Here is a 20,699-nt window from a genome sequence, read left to right on the forward strand (position 1 = left end):
GTATTCTAGCACATGGAGCAGTGGCTTACACATATCAGGTGCTCAGTAAGTACTGGATAAATGAAAAAAACAATCAAGGGAAGCAATTACTATTTTACAAGAAAATTTAGAAAAAAATAAATATTTTAAAACAAATGTATATCCAACTGAGTCTCCTCTGGGTTACCGGATTGCTGCAGACCCAAAATAGTGAGCAAGATTCAACAGGAGAGGCCAGAGGAAAAACAGGAAGAGACCAAACTCCTACTGAGGATTCCTTCTTTTTCCTACCACGCAATTATTGAGTATTATTTGCTGGGTGCGGTGGTAGTACTGCAGACCTGGGGGTAGACATGGCATGAGTCTGCCCTTGAAGATCTAGGTTGAGAAGGAAGATAGTAGGCTGTCAAGAGCTAAGAAAATAAGTCTGAATCCCACATTTATTGATGATTTTCTCCTTGTTTCTCTTTCTATCACTTTTTCCAAGTGCTTCTTTAGGCTCAGTCTATGAGCTGAAGTTTTCTGTCTGGCAGCCATCCCCTATTCCCTCACGGGGAGCTATCAATAAGAGTAGGTGTATTTTGATGCCAGCTGGTAAAAATTAAGAAATCCTTGGGGCCGGCCCAGTGGTGTTGCGGTTAAGTTTGTGCACTCTGCTTCAGAGGCCTGAGGTTCGCCAGTTTGGATCCCGGGTGTGGACCTACACACTGCTTATCAAACCGTGCTGTGGCAGGCATCCCACATATAAAATAGAAGATGATGGGCACAGATGTTAGCTCAGGGACATTCTTCCTTAGCAAAAAGAGCAGGATTGGTGGCAGATGTTAACTCAGGGCTAATCTTTCTAAAAAAAAAAAAAATTAAGAAATCCTTTTATGAATGTAGAACAAGATACCAAGTTCCACCAAGAAACAGAGTAGGGGTGGTGATGGAGAAGGTAGGGAAAAGATAGGAGACAGCATTTCAGGCATGAAATGCTTAGAATCCAACAGGAACTGAAACACACGCAAACAAAAAAAGTACACAAACAGGCAGGTAAAGGGATTAGGCAATAAAACATACTTTCGTTTGTCTGACTAATATGGTTTTACTTCACACATCAAGAATCTCTGGAAGGAATTTTTCTGCTTCTCTAAACACATCACATGCTTCCTGGCTGGGACAAAGAAAGCTTCCTGTTTGGTCCCATCTCTCAAAGACCCTTTCTGCGGATCCAGTTGCAACATAATTTTGACCATCTGTTATTAATATTTACTGGTAAATATAAAGAGGCTAAACTGAGGAGTTAACTAAAGTGCTAGATCAAATAAAACTGAAAGCAAAGAACATGTTTAAAGGACATTTCGGAGCAGCTCTGAATGACACGCTAGTTGCCATAGGCTTTTTGCCTATTGCAGCAGTAAAAAAATCTACTTAAATATTCACACTCTGTGTAGTCAGGAATTTTAATGAAACGGGAAGAACTAGGGGGTGAAAATAATGTATAGTATGCATGCGTAATAGCCGCACAAAAGTTTGATTCTTCATTAGACTAAATTTTTCCTTTAGGCAGTACGAATGTGAAAGAATTAAAACTGCCTACATACTGAAAAGGGCAGGATACTCTCTAAGGTAAATACCAATATTCTTCAACTTTTTAAATCTGGAAGCGATCTAAGAGATAGCCATGAGAAATGAACTTAATGAAGGTAAATGGCTGTATGACCTTAAAATAGGTCCTATAACAGATGTAACAGCAGAACTCTAGGTTTTGGCTGCAATGCTCTGTGCGACATTGTACACTAATTCTCGTTACCCACCACGGAGTCTGTCCCTGTATTGATGGCCCAACTCCAGGGGGCAGGTTGAGTTTTAATTGCTGCCTCTTCTCTGTCTGCCCCAGACCACTGTGGTTTAGAAGACCACACTCAGCCTCCATAATCTGAACTCTCTGGTGCCCGTGAAAGAACCAGGAAATAAGCTGAAAGGTCTCTGAACATCCAGAATAAATATTAAAAGTCATGCAGTAAAATTCTCTTATATAAGGAGACTACATCATATCTTATTAACACCCATTTACTATTATTTTAGACAAAATTCTAACAAGAATATTTACTTGGTACATCAATCTACAGCAGGTCGAGACTCACACATGACATGTGGAGATGGGGAAACTGACAGCAGCAGGTCTAGTGAAGGCTCTAATAAATGATAGCTGAAAAGACACGACATACGAAAAAGAAGCAAATATTCTAAAAAGGACAGCAGTCTAGAACCTTTCTGTACTAAGAGGAACTAACACTAATAATGTCTCAGTAACTTAAAAACTTATTTTATTACGGACTTGAACAGTAATTAATATTCTTTTTTTTTTCTGCTTTATCTCCCCAAACCCCGCCTGTACATAGTTGTATATCCTAGTTGCAGGTCTAATTAATATTCAAAATGATGACTCTGAGTCATCAAGATAAGGAAAAATATCCTGTATGTTCTTTTTAAGAAGGTAGAGAAGCGTACACTATGTTTTAGAGTTATTTTCATTCAAAATACTTACAATGTTTGAAGTGGTAATTTTGGCTTAAAATGAGAATGGCTTTGAGTTTTTGAAAATTTTATTGATTTTCAGAGACTGCACATTTGATTTCTTCATCCTGGCTCCACTGACAGAGTTGGATAGATAAAGATCATTTTCTGATGATTGGGTATTGTCAACAGTTATAAAGTTTTTTCCAGGTATTGTTTCTCCAAAATAAAAATAAAAGTCCTTGGAAAGATAAATTGATATGCATTAGTTGCATAGCACATTCTATTTCAGGACTAACTGAACTAATAGTAAATCAAGCCATAGAAACTGAGTGTAAGCGATGGAGAGGAGGCAGATTAGAGGCTCTACAACTAGAGGGTAGGATAACCAAGGGAAGGACTCCTGGATGAAATAACCATTACATTGGGGCTTGAAGGACTAGAGAAATGGGATTTCACAGGGAAGAAGAGGAATAACGTAAGTGAGCACTATGATTAATACTCAGATATAAGAATGAGCAGTTTATGTTGAGAAATATGGAGCTGGTGACTGTTGGAGGAGGTTTAAGGCCAAGTGTAGTTTTTTTGGCGGCTTCTACGGGCAATAGGGATCCAAAGGTGTTGGTGACATGAAGAGTGGAAGCTTGGCAGAGTGCAAAGGGCATAGGTTTCTGGATCAGAAAAATCGGAGTTAAAATCCTAAATCTTCCATGTACTAGTTCCCAAGTACATGGCAAAGATATGTGATCTCCTTGAACTTCAATTTAATCACAAGTAAAATGGAGATAACCACAGCTACTTTGCAAGGTAAGTATCATGCATGTAAAGTGCCTGGCCTAATCAGATATTCAAATAATGATAATGATGGCAATGAAAATAATATTTGAAAAACATTTCTTTATTTTGAGTAGGCTAGATAAGCATGGAATAAAAAGAAGAAAGAGACCAATGAAGTAAACAGGTGTGGGAAGGTGTTGGCTGAAGAAAGGTTTGAATTCAGAGATACATTAGGAAGTAAGAATCATTAAGACTTATTGAAAAAAAATTTAAACAAACAATTGGTTGCCATGGTGACAGCAGTCATCACATCCACTTCACACCCTAAAGGCAGCCTGTATTCCACATTTCCTGGTTGGTAAGAAAACGGATGGTTCTCCTCACACTGTTAAAAGATGTGTTACTCGATCCAATGATTTTCTTCATCAAGTTACTAGTCTTTCATCCATCTGTTCACAAAACAAAGCTACAGTGAAATGCAGACCCAGAGTGGGTCTACTAGATTCAAATTGTCATAAAATGTTTATTTTTCTCTAACCCATACCTCCCATTCAGCTGAGAAAATCATGGAACGTAACCTTGAGCAATCCACTTAACCTCAATGGACCTCAGTTTCTTTGATATAACATGAGGGTGTTCAAAGAGATGAACTAGTTTATTTTCTAGCTCTAAAATTTTGTAATTTTAAGCACCAATAAAATGAGGACTAAATACTATGCATAGTTCAGGCATGTTCAGGAATGTATGGACAGGCTCTTTTAGGCCTTGTTTGCTACAGAGCTGGCAGAGCTTCATTGGAAAGACCACAAAAGATCAATTGGTGCCAATAGCTCCATTTCAGGTTCGAGAACAAGTGGTCTTAAAAGATGGCTATCACTTAAATTTCCAGACAATGTGCTAGGTGAGGAAGGATGTAATCCTTAAGGCAGAGAGCATCAAGGTTGATCTGTTGGGGATTCATGAGGAAAGACCATATAGGATGATGAATGTGCATTGTCATTTATATTGTCCCCTGGATCTGCTAAAAATCTCAAGGTGATTGTGTTTGACTCTCTGATACATGTTCGACACACGGGGCCTAAAATATAGACTCCATACTCCTCAACATGACACATATGGTCCCTAAAAATCTGGTTCCTAAATTTTGTCCTGCTTTCATCTTACAAATTTCTCGTTATCCTCCCACAACCCTAACGCTCTGCACTCCAGCTGTATTAAATACCTTGTCAATCTCTAAATGGTCATTCACTTGTTAGCATTCTCGTGCTTACTGAAAACATCCCAAATGCCAGGCCCTCTACTGGTCACTGGGGCAACACTGATGACTAAGACAAAATTTTTCTTCTCATAGGACTTATATGTGATTTTGGACAAGTCACCCAACCTCTCAGATCATCACACTATTAATTAGGAGACAAGCTGGAATACAAACATAGGTCTACATAATTTTAAAGCACATGCTCATTTTTTTGGATCCAGTGTTGTAAATGCTTTCTAGAGGGAATCTTGGGTTTTAATTGTAGGAATAGAGAAGAAAAGTACCTGATTCTTCCCAGGAGGGTTTAGAGGACTTCAGAGATGTGTGACATTTAATCTGAATATTGAAGAATAAGTAAAAGTAAAGAGAATTAAAAACAGAGGGAGATGCATATAAAGAGGCTGTGGGGTGAGGCTTGGAGTGTCTAACTATGACCAGCAGGTAAACAGAGACCACTGGCTCTGGTAATGCAAGAGGATAATTTGAATGTCAACACACTGACCTTATTCTAAATAACCCCTCCTCAGGAATACTTACTCAGATCAAGCCTGGTTATAGTCTGACACATAATAGATGCTCCAAAATATACTATTTTTTTTCTGGTTCATAACAATTTTTCTGGGGTCAGTCAACTGGCATAAGGTTGATGCTCAATAAAAAGCTTATTAAATGAATAAGTCATGAAAGCATCAGGTTAGGTCATGACTTCTGTGGCAGCAGGGACATCTACTGTACGAAGGAACGAAGACCACTCCTCAACGAAAGATTAAGTGAGCAAATTGCAACATTTTTTTGATGTTGTGGGTTTTGTGGGTGGAACCTCCTATAGCTGTGCAAGGGCACGTCCATATATGGTGGCCCTGAGAGTACAATAAACTACTATCCGAACAGTTTGAGCCATTTAAAGATACACTAAGAGTTTGGAGAGCTAAAGTTAGAAGTTGCTTATCTATGTTTTATTGAACTTTATTTCTAGATCTCTAGAGATCCCTCTAGTCTAGTGTGATCTGGGACCACATTTGCTATAATTCTATAGCACATCAGCATTTCATAATCAAACGTATCTCTAAGGTGTATATATATTGCTTTTTTCTTTGCACATCTGGTCATCTCCTGCAACTTGCCAGCATAAGCAGTCTAGTGGCTCTGGGAGACAAACAAGGAGGAAGAAGCTGTTTGATAGAATACAATTAGGAAATATAATTAACCTATAACCCTTCTCCAGTTTCTTAGCACATTTCCCTCCTTTTCTTTCAAAGAACCACAATTTTCACATAGCACTTCTTCCCTGCCCTTCCTCGTTATCCCTGGAATTCTGATTAAACCAGATTTCATCATGTTCAATGAAGGTGGGGAGGGAATGGGGAAAAGAGGGTTCTACCACAAAGCCTAGTTAGATTGCTGGATTCTTATGTCACATTTTCGTTATTGATTCTTTCCCACCATCTCCACTTGAAGACAGAGAAAATGCTCACTAGATGCCTTTTAGCTGGACCTGCTTACATTTCTACAAGAAGGAAGGAATGCACTTTGTATTAAGCAGATAATATTAAGCATTATGCTTGGCCATGGCACAAAGTCCAGGTGAAACTTTGCTAAAATCAGGGCAGAAACAGGCAGAGAACACGGTAGTGTTGGAGATGTGATAATTACAAACCCCACTGAGCATTAGGTGATTAAAGGTCACAACCCAAAGCTACTGCCAGGGATGCTATTTAACAGTGTCATGTTTTTGTTCAGTTAGAGAACCATTTTCAGCTCCCAATCCAAGTGGGAAATAAGTCCACCTGCCAGAAGGGTTTAGCTCTTATCCCATCCAACACAGCCATAGACTTAGCGACCAGGAGGCAGGATGTGCTCATTTTATAGAGGCAGAGCTGAGGCCATAAAACAGCCTTTCCTGGATTTAACGAATCAAGTCTCACAACTACCTGTGTAGTAAGGACCCTGACGCAAAGAGGGCATAGCCCAATATAGACACTAGGACAGGAGTAACCTGGGATGTAAGAAAAGGATACGAATTTGGTTAGAACTCTTCTCTTTATCATACTCATTAAGAGAAATCTTAAGGTTCTTGGTAAGAAGAACAGGAGACTTATTCTCAAACCTTAATCATTATTTATAGCTAGAGTCTAGAAACTTGTGTAATAATCTGTATACCCCTCTCCTTAGCGTGTTTGATGCTTTTAAATATCTTTACACATTTCCTAATTAAAAGAATCCCTCTCTGTATTGCTGTAGGTAGACACTTGGATGGGATGACCTTGGCTTCACTATTTTAGGGTCTACTTTAAATTGGTTTATATGTTTTACCCCTGACCCCCAAAGTCTCTTCTCCACATAGTAGCCAGAGATCTTATTGATACTAAGTGAGACCATGGCTCACTTCTGATCAAAAGCCATCAGTGGTCTCACATGTCGCTCAGAATAAAACTCAAAGCCCCTTCCACGGCTTAAAGGTTCTAGAGGATCTGACCCTCAGCTGTCTCTCTGATCTTGTCTCCTATCAGGCTCGTCAGAAGGGCCTTATCTGACCTCCCTATCTAGGGTGGTCCCATCCCACTGCCACTTCTTATCCCTTACCCTGCCTCATGTTTCATATAACACTTGTCTTTATTGGATATATTATATATTTCCTTTGTTATTGCCTGTCTCCCTTTTCTACAAAGTAGGCCTTATAGAGTGGAGACATTTAAAGTCCTAAAACATCAGAAGAGTGCTTGGTAAATAGGAGAAATAAATAGAAGTTGGTTGAATTGATGGATTTAAGATCCCTGGTCTACGAGTGGGCACAGCAGGTAACTCTATAACAAAATTTTATCCTAGTTATTATTTTGTTTTGGATGGGCAATATATCACAATTGCTCTGCTATACATAATTAGATTATAAATTAAAATGTGTAGTCTACTTGGTATGACAACAGCCTGTTTGTGCATAATTTTCTGTTTCCGGTTATCCTAGTTCTTCCGTAGACCGGTATTTATTTGATAGGTGCCTGCACTTGTAAAGCATCCCTTTACTTCCCATGGGGTGTGGGATTGTGCATAGAGTACTTAAAAATTTAGAAGCACTCCAAAAACAGGAATAAAATTGATATTAAGTCAGCAAGATCTCTGGTTTAGTGAGTTAAATTTATGGAAAGACAATGCAATATACGCCATGGCATAGTATTTTATAGCATTGTCATATTTCATTCAATTTCAAGATGGAGGAAAAGAATTAAGAATAAGTTATAAAAATATGAGGGTCAGGCCAGCCTGGTGGTGTAGTGGTTAAGTTCACACGCTACGCTTTGGTAGCCCAGGGTTTGCAGGTTCGGATCCCGGATGCGGAAATACACACCACTCGTCAGGCCATGCTGTGGTGGCGTCCCACATTCAAAATAGAGGAATATTGGCACAGATCTTAGCTCAGGGACAATCTTCCTCACACACAAAAAGATGAGGGTTATATATTTAAGAAATTGAAATATTAGGGTAAGAAGTTTAGGACATGAAAAGAAATGGGATTTCCGTAATCGAGTGGATAACAGTTGTTTTCTTTGTGTGCAAGACTATAGTGTGATGGGGATAACCAAGGCTTGACAACTTTAAATTTTACAAGAACTTCACATTTATTATTTTATTTTATTTTCAAAATATTCCTATGGGGTAGCTATTTTCATAAAGCTCTTTTTGTGGATGAGGAAACAAGTTCAGAAACGTTAAGCAACTTACTCAGAGTGATAGAGCTGGAAGGTAGCAAAGCCAAGATTCTAATTAAGGGATACTCACTTTGGTTCCTGTAGTTTTCTGCATTTCTCTGTGACTTTCCCTAGTGGAAATATTGTTTCACATTTTACCAGCCAGAAAAACAAACTTAAATTGTTTTCATGGCCTCAGATTTCAAAGCTAGCAGAGGAAATACCATATTTCTTTGAAAAAATTTTCTAGAAATGAGAAAATCATTTACCTGATTCATAGGAAATTGTTTAATGCTGTCTATTATAGAGCAGGAGGAGAACATTTTGAAAATTCACATTTAAAAATCAACTGCATATTCTTTTCACTATATAAGAGCATGTTAATAATTAATAATTAAATTAGTTAAATGCAAGAAAGAAAGTAACAACTTTAACTCAGCAGCATCTTTAGAACTAAATTCCTAAAACTTACAACAGATCCAGATATGTTGCTAGAACATCGTGGTGCTAAAAAGCTTCTCCTTATCTCCTACAACCTCCAAATTAAAATACAGAAAGACACAAATGATACAATTTAAATTATACTTCGATATGGAATTTTCACCAATTACATCCAAGAGAAAAATTGCTTAGAAATTTCCTGAAATAACACTGATTCTGACCACCCTTTTGAATAAAGTTAAGAGAGTCACTGCTTGGTTCTTCATGCATTTTGATAAAAGTTGTTAAAAAGATAGAATTGACAGGACTATAAACTTTAAAGGACGTATACATATATTTTTTGTCATAAGTACCATACGAAAAATTTCTTTAATTTAAACTATATAAGCATTTTGAGATTTCAACTCTGTAAGCCAAAAGTTGAACTTCCATGTTAAAAAAAATCAATTCTTTTCAGTATATTCTGAGTTGAGCATGGTAATACTCTAATGTAATTCAAGGCAAACAGCACTGAACTAAGAGTTAATTAAAGATTTAAAATCTAGTTCTGCGTCTTCTATTAATCAGCTGTGTGAATTTAAGTGATTTTCTTAACATCACTGGGTCTCCATTTTCTAACCCATAAAATGAAAGCATCACCCTTGAGCTCTCTATCAAGTCTAAAATAATATGATCATATGTTCTAGACATGAGAGTTCTCAAAATTCTACTGAAAACATACTCATGAACTTTGAAGTTAAATGAGAAGACTTCTGACCTATTACAAGTTCATGCACTTTACTCTCAGAATGAGATCTTAGGTCATTATTTAAAAGTTATTGATTTTATTTATATACAATTCTTCCAACTTAGGTATTTTATTATACAATCTAAAAGCAACAAATTGGAGAGGTAAGGAATGCAGGAAGCAGGTATACTTATAATGGTGATGAAATGGTATAATAGAAGAGCAATGGACAGAAATAAATAACTGCTTTTTAAACGTGTTATAAAAATTATTGATCATAAAGATCACCACTATTTAAAAAAGGCTCAGTTATCTTCAGTAGATTCTACTGAAAAAGCACAGACAGGTATAATATTTTATAAATGTTTCTATTTTAAACTTCTAAAGTAAGAAATTAGGCACATAAATATATGTTTTGAAACCTAAAATTAACAGTTATTTTTCCAAATTATTCTAAATAAATGATACATTATTCCTGTCTGAAATCTTGATTTTTAAGAGGCAGAAATTCTGACTTTTTCAATTGTGATGAACAATTTAAGGAGTTCCTTTGAAATTCTCTGCGTAATAGATTAGAAAATTTTAGCAATAGTCATGGTTCTTTCTCACTTTCTGTGGTTGAAGCCCTCGTCTTATTATCAAGCTTTTAAAGGACAAATTTGCCTCCTCCAAAGCTAATGAACATCTCAGACACATGGCGTGGTCCAAGAAGGTTACAGGAAATTAACCTGTTTATAGTCAGGAATCATTTTCTTTCTTTAGGATATCAGTGAAGGATCCAGAAGGAAACAGATGGCACACACGAATTAGAGTAATTCCAGAGGGCTTAATCAAGGAACTATCTACAGAGATGTAAGCAGGGAGTAGGAAAACCACGAGAGATGGACCAGAGGCTGTAAGACCTCTAGGTCTAAAAAGGCAAGAGATGGTGGATAGTTACCTGGATTCAGAAGGAAAGTGTCAAGAAGAAAAGCCTGCTTTGAGAGGACTGTACCCTCAGGTGAAGGACACAGCCAGCCTGAGGCAATCTTGCAGAGAAAGATCTAAAGAGAATATATATCCAAATGTCATCCTCCTCCTGCCTTAACATCTCTTGCCAGAACGCAGAGAGTAGAGAGTGTGTGAAGAAATAGGCCAGCCTCTTGAGGCATCAAACAGGGTGGAGAATAGTGGAGAGTGAACCAAAAGAACACACAGAAGATATCCAGCACCTTTACCTCCTGAAGTTTTCTAAGATGCACTTTATAAGTATATGCACAGGTTGGTGAGGGAACAAAGAGGAGGATCTGCCCAGCAGAGAGGGAAAAGTCAAGTGGGAGATGAAGGGCATGCTCGGTGACATTATGCATACACACGTCATAAAAAGAAAAAATAGTATCTACTCATGGAATCATAGCATACAGTAACTAAAAAGATTTAAATCATCTCTCACACAAAACTTTCCAACCTAAACAGAAAAACATCCTCCCTAAAACTATCTCCTACCATAATAACAGGACATAGCCCTTTCTTTTTTTTGAGGAATATTAGCCCTGAGCTAACATCTGCAGGCAAGCCTCCTCTTTTTGCTGAGGAAGACTGGCCCTGAGCTAACATCCGTGTCCATCTTCCTCTGCTTTATATGTGGGATGCCTACCATAGCATGGCTTGCCAAGAGGTGCCATGTCTACACCCGGGATCTGAACTGGTGAACCCCGGGCCACCGAAGCAGAATGTGTGCACTTAACCACTGTGCCACAGGGCCGGCCCCAAGACGCAGCCATTTTTAACACCAAGATCTTTATTCTTATTTAATATGTAAGCTACATCAACAACACCAAAACCATATCCTGATGATATCATTCTGCTAAAACTTCTTGGCAGCTAACATATATCGAGCATTTACAAACAGCTATCTCTGTGCTATGCACTTATCTTACTTAGTCTATTCAACAAACTATGGTTCCCCTTCTCATAATCTTCATTTTACATTTTAAACGTGACATAATTAAGGCTTAGAGAGACTTAGTAACTTGCTGAAAGCTATACAGATAAGTGACACAGAAGAAATGTAAACCCTGTTAGTTTGTTCCTGAGCTTAAGTTCTTTAGTGATTAGGCTACACTGTCTTTGAACTATAGCCAGAAAGAGAGAGAGACAGAGAGACAGAGAGACAAAGACAGACAGAGACAGAAACAGAGAGAGACTCAGGGATGACAGAGAAGCTAGATGCCAATTATAATCTGTACAACAGTGTAGGAATTTAAATCAGAAATTATGTGGGTGCAATGAATCAATGAATTTAGGCAAAAAATCATCTTGATTTTCAAACACCCCAAATATTATGATTAAAATACGGTTGGTAGACATTCCTCAAGTGGCTGCTTTGAGTAATGATTTTTGAGTGATATTCTTTCAATGAATCAAAATATCATACTATGTTTACCCAACAATTCTGTCTTTATTAAAAGAGTGTGGCATCTGTGTTGAATTAAGTCTAAAACTGGTGGCACACATTTAAGTTTTAGATATGCATCAACTTTGATTTCTTATTTTGTGAAACAGAATGCTGCAATCAATATTGCAAGAACCTACTGTGTAAACTGCTAACAAAAGGCCAATGCAATCATTGCTGTGGGCTATTTTAAAGGCAATTTACCTGCAATCTTTCACATGAAGTGCAAAGGTGATCAAAATAGACTGATTAGACACTGAAGCTTTGTCCTTTAAATGTACATAGATGTGATTTAACCATAAAAATTATGCAATAAACCATGGTGATTTATTGAATACCAAATATTTATGTGACAAAGGTCCTTTTAACAGTCTGCTGTTAAAAGTTGGGCAGGTGTTAAGGCCAAGAAGCATCATGCTTTGGGAATGTTCAGAGCCTTGTGATAGCCCATGACAGACTCTACTATTTTCAACTTAATTTTAATTTAATTTTATATTGCAACATACACATTTTCTATCAATTCTTGCAAAATGACCAAAAGACCTTACTGGGAGGTTCATGGAATTTATTTGCATCATTTGAGTTAATAATCAATTAATGGCAGCCGATTAGCACATGTGATATCTGTGACACTCCAGGGTCAAGTTTACTGCAGAGATGAAACAGAAAATTAGGAGGGCTAAAAGAAGAGCAGATGTGGGTTCACTGCCCCAGTCTGCAGGCCTATGGTGACAACACTGCTGTCACTGCTGCATCCCAGGAGATCTAGCAAGACAGTCCTTGTCCAAAAAGGTTTATTCCCTACTGCCCCATCTTCCACCACATCTTTTTTCTTATATTGAGATTGGAATTTTGCCACTCTTTAAAATGTAATTCGCTAACACATTATTCCATAGTTAACAAACTTTAGAAGAGAATTCATTGATAGCTAAATGCAAATAAATACAGTATTTTTCCGATCCTGGGATAGATCCAGGACGGTTGGGGGTATAATTAAAAATATATTACTAGGAATAAGAAAACAAATTGAAAATTCTTTTAAACATTTAAAGAAATTTTAGTAATGTGTAATGAAATAGATCACTTCAAACCAAAGCTCAGCTTAGTCCATTCAGTACATGTACACGATCCTTCTGCATGGTTGCTACAATGAACACAACAGTTTCTTTGTATTTGTCATGTCAAGGCTGACTCTTTCAAATAATACTTGACAGGTCCTTAGAAAATAATAGATTCAAGCACTTTATAGTTGTAAACCTGGTCAGTGTGGTTATGCACACACCCTCTCCTTTCCTGTGAGAATTCCTAAGTGTCTAGAACATGGTTAGTGCTGAAAAAATGTTCATTGAATAGATGAGTAAATAAATAAGCATGCAAAATGAAGTTGGTTTTGTTCAAAAAAAGGAAAGCGTCTCTTTATCTACTTATACTTTCAATGGCCTCTTGAAAGAGCATGAGAAAACTACATTAATATTGAAAATATGTTAGTCTTTATAATGATTGACTTTTTAAAAAAGTTAATTAAAATTTGAATAATATACATGTACGGTTTAGAAATAAAATGTATATAGAGTAATATGTTGCAAATCACTCCTTTTCCATAGTCATCCTGTTTCTACCATTGTTGCTAATAGGTAACTACTAATATTAAATTCTTGTGTGTCCTTCCATAGACTTTTTTGGTATGTATATGAATGAAAATATATTTCTCCTTCCCATTACAGAAATAGTGGCATCGGGTACACAGTGCTTTTCAGTGTGAACTCTCCCTACGCTGGAGATATTTCTATGTTAGTGCAAGAGGTGACTGGCTTGCAATATTTCTGATATATAGTTGGATGATCTCTTAACGGAAAATATTTTTTGCACAGAATAAAGACACATCTTTATTGTTTCCCTTGTCATTCAAGCTCAAGTTTTTAAAAACCTTGCTAATTCCTGATAAAAATATTAATCCTTTTTGTATAGATATAATTTATTAATAATAAAATTCTGAATGCAAAATATGTAGTTCTTGTTTCAACCTGATAAGATTTTTGACAATAAATTTAAAATATTTCTGATTTATTTTACATATTAACTTGTGCTATACACTGAAAAATTAGCTCCTTCAAATTCCCATTGCTACCAGCTTCTATCAGACTTTATCTCTAGACTCCTGTGTTAGACCCCTACCTGGCCCCGTACATTTTCCAATTCCCCACTCCTATCCACTGTACAAACTAAATTGTCATATGAGATAATAGCTCCAGTAGTTTCACTTTTCTGATAAAGACAAAATAAATATAAACCTCTACAGCATTAAAGGTCCTACTGATTGTAGTTTAAATATAACATTCTGCTTTGGATTTCCGTTAGTCTCTTCTTCATGTCATATTCCCATTCACAAGTCTACTCTTTTCCCCTAAAAACATTCTAGTTTTGATTTATCTCCTTTTTCCTTATGCTGTTTTCTCAAGAAACATCCAAATCCTCTTTTCAGAATTCTATCACTATCGAAACATGATTGCAAATACTATTTTTATATGAAATACAATTTGTACCAAAAAGTGTGAAAAAGTATGTGTCTGTGAAGACAAGACTACATTTGTGGAGGTTATCAGGAAAATATTATATAGTATTACTTATATGCTGGCATATTCTTTATTTCCTTGTTTACTCGTTTCTTCCATTAGACTAAAGTTCTTGACTAAAGCTTGTATCTTACTAGTCTTTCTTTCCACTTTAGAACGAAGTATAAACTTTGTACTAGAAAGTTCTCAGGAAATATTTATGTAATCAAACTGAAGCTATTTGAACCAAACGCTGGAAAAAAGTGATAGAAATCAAATAATAGAAAAAAAAAATCCATTTCATTTACAAAACTGGCCTAGGAAGACTTTTTGAATAAGGCCTTCGACGGGCCTTTGGACATATGAAAAAATGTGACAGAGACTCTATGATGAAAATTTGTTGGAATGAGACACCTCAAACAACTAAAGACAACAATCACAAAAAAGCAGCAACTCTGATTTCCATAGAAATCGACAATATTAAGATATAACTGGCCTGAAGAAAGAAAAAGAGTTCCATGGCACTTATATCAATATGACTGTAAAGTAGACAATGACACTACAGAGATTCATTAAAAATTAAGGATATATCAACTATTGCTTTTCAAATTGATAAAACGTTCTTTTTTCCACTAAATTTTGGGTTAAAGTAAACTGGAGATTTGCAATATATAAAGGCACTCATTAAAACTCATAAATATTTTAAATGAGAATCTTAAATTATAAGAATGGTTTTTCGAGGTCTATGCTTAACTAGCTAGTTATTTATCTCTACTTGTCATCAGTGTCTCCTAATATAAAGATGGCTAATAGATGTTTTATCTGTTACATAAACGCTTTTATGTTGATGTCTGCATAGCTGGGTCACCTTCGCTGGTTTCTACAGGATTTGGGTGAGTGAGGGCATATGACTACATTTCTTTCTATTCCTTTCCTCCTTCTTTCTAGAAAACTCTATATTTCTACATGAAATTATTTAAAATTAAAGATGGATGAATAGGAAGAGAAAGTTTCTTAAGCAAATTTCAACCCACATCATTTTCTTTTCATTAATCTGAAAATATAAAATTGCTTAAAGATTTTTCAAAAGCTGAAGAGAAGTTTTAATTAAATACTACACTAACCATAAAGATGATACTAGTGTGTACTATGAACTCTGGTCCCAGAGTCAAGAAATTTAGGTTTCATTACTATCTTCCCAACAAAAAAGCCATATGCAGTATATAACTTTCAGATGTACATCATAATATATTTCAAATTCTGTGTAGATTACATCATGTTCACCACCCAGAGACTAATTATAATCCATCACCACACATGTGTGCCTAATCACCCCTTTCACCCTCCTCCTTCCCCGCATCCCCTCTGGTAACCACCAATCCAATCTCTGTTTCTATGTATTTGTTTGTCGCTGTTTTCATCTTCTACTTATGAGTGATGCCTACTTCTTTTTATATCCAGAATAATGAAATGAAAATATCTACAGGTGTGGTAGGCAGAACAAAGGCGCCCCCAAAGATGGCCATGGCTTAATTCCTGGAATCTGTGAGTATGTTACTTACATGGCAAAAGGGACTTCACAGATGGGAATCAGATCACAAACCTTGAGATGAGGACATTATCCTAGATTACCCACTGAGGCCCAATATAAACCAAGGAATGCTGTGGCCTCTAGAAGATGGAAAAGGCAAGGAAATGTATCTCCCCTATAGCCTCCAGAAAGGAACACAGGCCTGCCAACACCTTGATTTTAGTCCAATAAGACCAACATTGGACTTCTTACCTACAGAACTGTAAGGTGACAAATTTTTGCTGTTTTAAGACACTAAATTTGTGGTAATTTTTACAGCAGAAACAGAAAATTAATACTTCAGGCACATGGGAGAATTGAAAATAAAACAGAAGAACTTATTAATATTTACCAAAAATCAAGTACATATTTTTAGCAGTCAAAATTTGAAGTTTCCACAGGAATTCCTACTTTTTTGAAGGACCAATTCGGAACACAAAAATTTATGAATATAAAAAAAAAATCCACTGTCAATATGCTAGAAAATTATACTAGTTTTTAGACTTCACTTAGGGTTACTTATCTCTGAACCCAAATATATGAACAGAACATGCTTCAAAACAATTTTTTACAGCAATGTTTTTGTTGCATCCCTAGTACTGAGAGCATGCAAAACACACAGTAGGCGCTCAGCAAATATTTGAGGAATGAATAAAAGAAGAAATAATACAAGACTGAGAAATCAAGAGAAATAACCTAACAATTAATTATTACATGCATTTATAGAATTCTATAACGTGGAAGGTAGAAGGTGGAAGATAGAAGATCACATTTTTTAAGACAGTAAAACTCATTGCTCACTAATTTTTTTCCCACTAGGAATATAAGTAATAAGTTGAAAAACAATATGAAATCAAAAGAACCCCAATATGCCTTTAAAACATGATCCCGTTGCAGAATTTCTTCTTTGTTCCCTTATAGATATATCACAATGGAGACCATGAAATAAAAATCCAACAACTGAACATATTGTGATGACACAATGCAATAAATTGGTGGTATAAATTTTTAAATTAACTTATTGACACAATTTATAATGAATATATAAGGACCTCCTCAAATTGATTGTAATTAGTGAAACATTGACAAGGGTAAAAATACAAAAGGAGCTACTTTGAATTAAAAAGCAATTTTCTAATTCTTTAAATAATCCCTTGTCTCTATTCAAAACTTCAACATTTTAAGCTTATAAATTTTGGTAAAACTTAGACAAAAGATGGTAAATACATAAAGACAACCTGGTGGTAAAAAATTAAATGCCTCCATTTGAAAACTAATAAATCAAAACAATTTAGCAATCTCACCTAGGAGACCAGTTCTGTAATCCCACTTCTATATTTCTATCCTGGACAAATAATCTTAAATAATAAAAATACCCCATAATTTTTGGTATAACAAAATTTATGCCTAACTAAAATGTCCAACAATAAGGAATGGTTAGGTAGATGGATCATATATTTATTTATTTATTTATTTTTTGAGGAATATTAGTCCTGAGCTAACTACTGCCAATCCTCCTCTTTTTGCTGAGGAAGACTTGGCCTGAGCTAACATCCACGCCCATCTTCCTCTACTTTATATGTGGGACGCCTACCACAGCATGGTGTGCCAAGTGGTGCCATGTCTGCACCCGGGATCCGAACAGGCGAACCCTGGGCCACCGAAGTGGAACGTGCGCACTTAACCACTACGCCACTGGGCTGGCCAAGATCATATATTTAAATATCATATCATGCACCAAAACAAATATAGCATGAAAGGAAATCAGTGTGAAAAAATTTTAAATTTAGTATGACATTATTTTAAAATATGCATAGAAAAAAATTAGAAAGCAATATGCCAAGATATTATAGATAATTGGTAGCATTATAGATTATTTTAATTATGTTTTTTACTGTTTTCCAAATTTTCAATATTAAAATTATTTTATAATCAGAAAAAGCATTTTGTAATGAAAATGAAAAGTTCTGATGTAAACAGTCACTTCTTGATCGTTTAGCATTTCAAATACTGTAATTGTACCTATTCCATGAAAACTTGTGAAGGAATGGGTGGTTTTAGACCAAACCAAGGACTTTACCAAATAGCATCAAAATACATTTTAGGTTTGATCTGAAGAATGAAACCACCAGAAATAATGAAAGTCAATATTAACTGTGAGGAAACTGAGTATTGAGAATAGGTTATAGACAAATATTTCACAAGAGAAAAGACCATTTATGGTAACTTAGAAGAGTTAGTTCTTTATTTTACAATCTCTAGTGCTATCTATATAGTCTTAGGTGTCTGAATTATTATTACATACATAATCAAATTCTACATTTGCAGGCTCCAATAAGCTGGGTAATAATTAATTTCAGATACAACTGCAGGTCAAAGAAAAAGCAATATATTGGTGGAATTGTTACTTACTGTGGTAGCACAATGAATATCTTTCCATATTGTGGCTTCCCTGGAGAGATCGGAGACTTCAAATAAATTGTCAAGAATCACTTCTCCAATCATATCATGTCTAGAAAATCTGTCAAAATCATATACACTGAAATGTAGTTTTCGGTTGCTTAGTTGATCGTATGCTACAGGAAACTGAAAAGTTTCATCAAATAGAGGATTTAAAGTCTTTCTGTGGACACGGGTCTGAAATTTCTTTTTCCTGTCTGGAAGAAGATACATCTTCACATAAGGGTCTGAAGTTCCTGTGAAGTCTTTAGCAGGGAGATCTAAGGCTTTGATAATTTTAACAACTAGAAGTTCATTTTCGTAATCATACTGCAGGGTAAAGTTAAATTTCCCACAGGTTTTGACATCTTCTTTCGTGTTGCCCTCAGAGTCAACTGATTTCTGTTTGTAGAGCTCTGGTTTTATCCTGCCAATGCTGGTTGTTGTTTCTCCTCTTTGTAAAATAGGTTCCGTGCCCGTGCTAAAATCAACACTGGAAATCTGCATTTGCCTTGGTAGGTGTCTCCTGAAGGAATTGTGGCTGTACACACACATATAAACAAAAATCATTTAGGTAGATCATACCGATGACGATGCTATATATACAGTGGCTGCCCCCTCCCCCCGGGATGATGAAATCATTATATCAGTAGACAAACACACACACACACACACACACACATAATCAAAGAGCTACACTTGAAAAATCAGAAGTGCAATATTCAAAGGAAAATTCTCCTAAAATTATAAAAACACTTGAAACACACGAATGTGCATTTCTATGAGCTTTTGGAATTTTGTACACTCAATCTTAAGCACATAATTAAATACAATTATAAAGAAATATGACTACCAACAAAGTTCAATATTCCACAAAGTAGTACAAATGTTATCAATCATCTGGGTATATCTAGAGGTAAGCATTATGTAGACAAATCATTTAGATGGTGGTTTCTTTTCATCTGGAGATTTGGGTCTCGTGAATTTCACGTTTTAGTGACTACAGCATTAAAATAAAAAACGTGAGTCCACATATTCTTATACTGTGTTAATTATTTCCAATACTTAAGATAACTAAATGAATATTTACTTTTAAAAAGAACATATAGTTGTGACAGCCAAAATGAGTACATTTTCCTTTTTTTCAACATGGAGTGGGTTCAGAAACCCTAAGGATAAAAAAAATGTAGAATTTTAGAATTTGGGACCAAAATAATAGGGTTTTTAAAATTCAAACAATTTCCTAAAGTCACTGTTACTATTCATCTAGTCAGCATGTCCAGAACATTAGACATATCAGCTTACTAGTGTCTTATATACGTGACGTCATTAAGATCTTCTCTTACACTTCCTCTATAAGTTCTGGCATGATCTGTCAACTTAAGCGTCCCTTCAAGGCTTGGTACTAGGTCTTATGTCCTTTCCTCTCCTCAGTCTTTCCATCAGACCAATCATCAATTCTTGTACTATAATTATTATCATGAATCTGATGGTTTCCTAGATATATCTCAGATACATAAACTTCTGGTCCCACATTTCTATATCTATCTCCAAGGAAGACTTCTGAATGGATGTCCTAACTTTGCCATTAGTTTGTCTCTTTTCCTTCCAAATCAGTTATCTCTGCCACAATCTCTGACAATAGCTCTAACATTTTTATCAGCCGTTCATGCTTGGAAATTTGCAGTATGCTTTGAATCACCTTTCTTTTAGCCACAGGATTTACTCAATTTTCTAAATCCTGGTGAGGTTTGCTTTGAAACATCTCATATAATTGTCCATTCTGCTCCATTTCTATTGCTACTCAGTCCAGATCCTCATCACCTCCTACTTTGCTTTCTACACTAGCCTTCAGTTGACTTTTCTTTCTTCAGCTCTCTCTGAAAATTAATTTCTATCCAGCCCTTACTTCAAAATTCTTTGCTCACTTCTGTGTCTGTTACATCTGGTCTACATCTTTTACAGCACTAAGTAATACTGAGGGCATTGCTTAATTAATACTTGATTTATAGATACACATATAAGATTGACGTAAGAGGTATAAAAAGTTAGTGAATATCCAGAAGTGATATTCAGAATAGATACCTAGGGATGGTACCATTTGAGAAGAAGTTAGAGGAACTGAGGATGTTGAACCTACAAAGGAGGGGAAGAAGCTGGGGCAAAGAGCAAAGATGGATTAATGCTAGCTGTCTTCTAATATCTGAGGGACTGTCATGACATAGTTAATAAAAAGTTATAAAAGTTATAGATAGATAGACTTCAGCTTAATATAAGGGAATGTTTAGAAATATCTAGAGCTGTCTAATGTGGTGAAGTAATGAACTTCTCAAACAG

The 20,699-nt window shown here is 35.9% G+C and overlaps 1 protein-coding gene across 1 annotated transcript in view; it reads right to left on the reverse strand.

The window, feature by feature from the left end:
* Nucleotides 1-20,699, reverse strand: part of SYT10 (synaptotagmin 10) — a 63,974-nt gene that overhangs the window by 12,480 nt on the left and 30,795 nt on the right. The window contains exon 3 of the mRNA XM_014844638.3: nt 18,336-18,903. Coding sequence (XP_014700124.1) covers nt 18,336-18,903 — 568 coding nt within the window. The remainder of the gene's footprint in view (nt 1-18,335; nt 18,904-20,699) is intronic.

Source organism: Equus asinus, chromosome 22 (genome assembly GCF_041296235.1).
Source record: "Equus asinus isolate D_3611 breed Donkey chromosome 22, EquAss-T2T_v2, whole genome shotgun sequence".
Taxonomy (NCBI): Eukaryota; Metazoa; Chordata; class Mammalia; order Perissodactyla; family Equidae; genus Equus; species Equus asinus.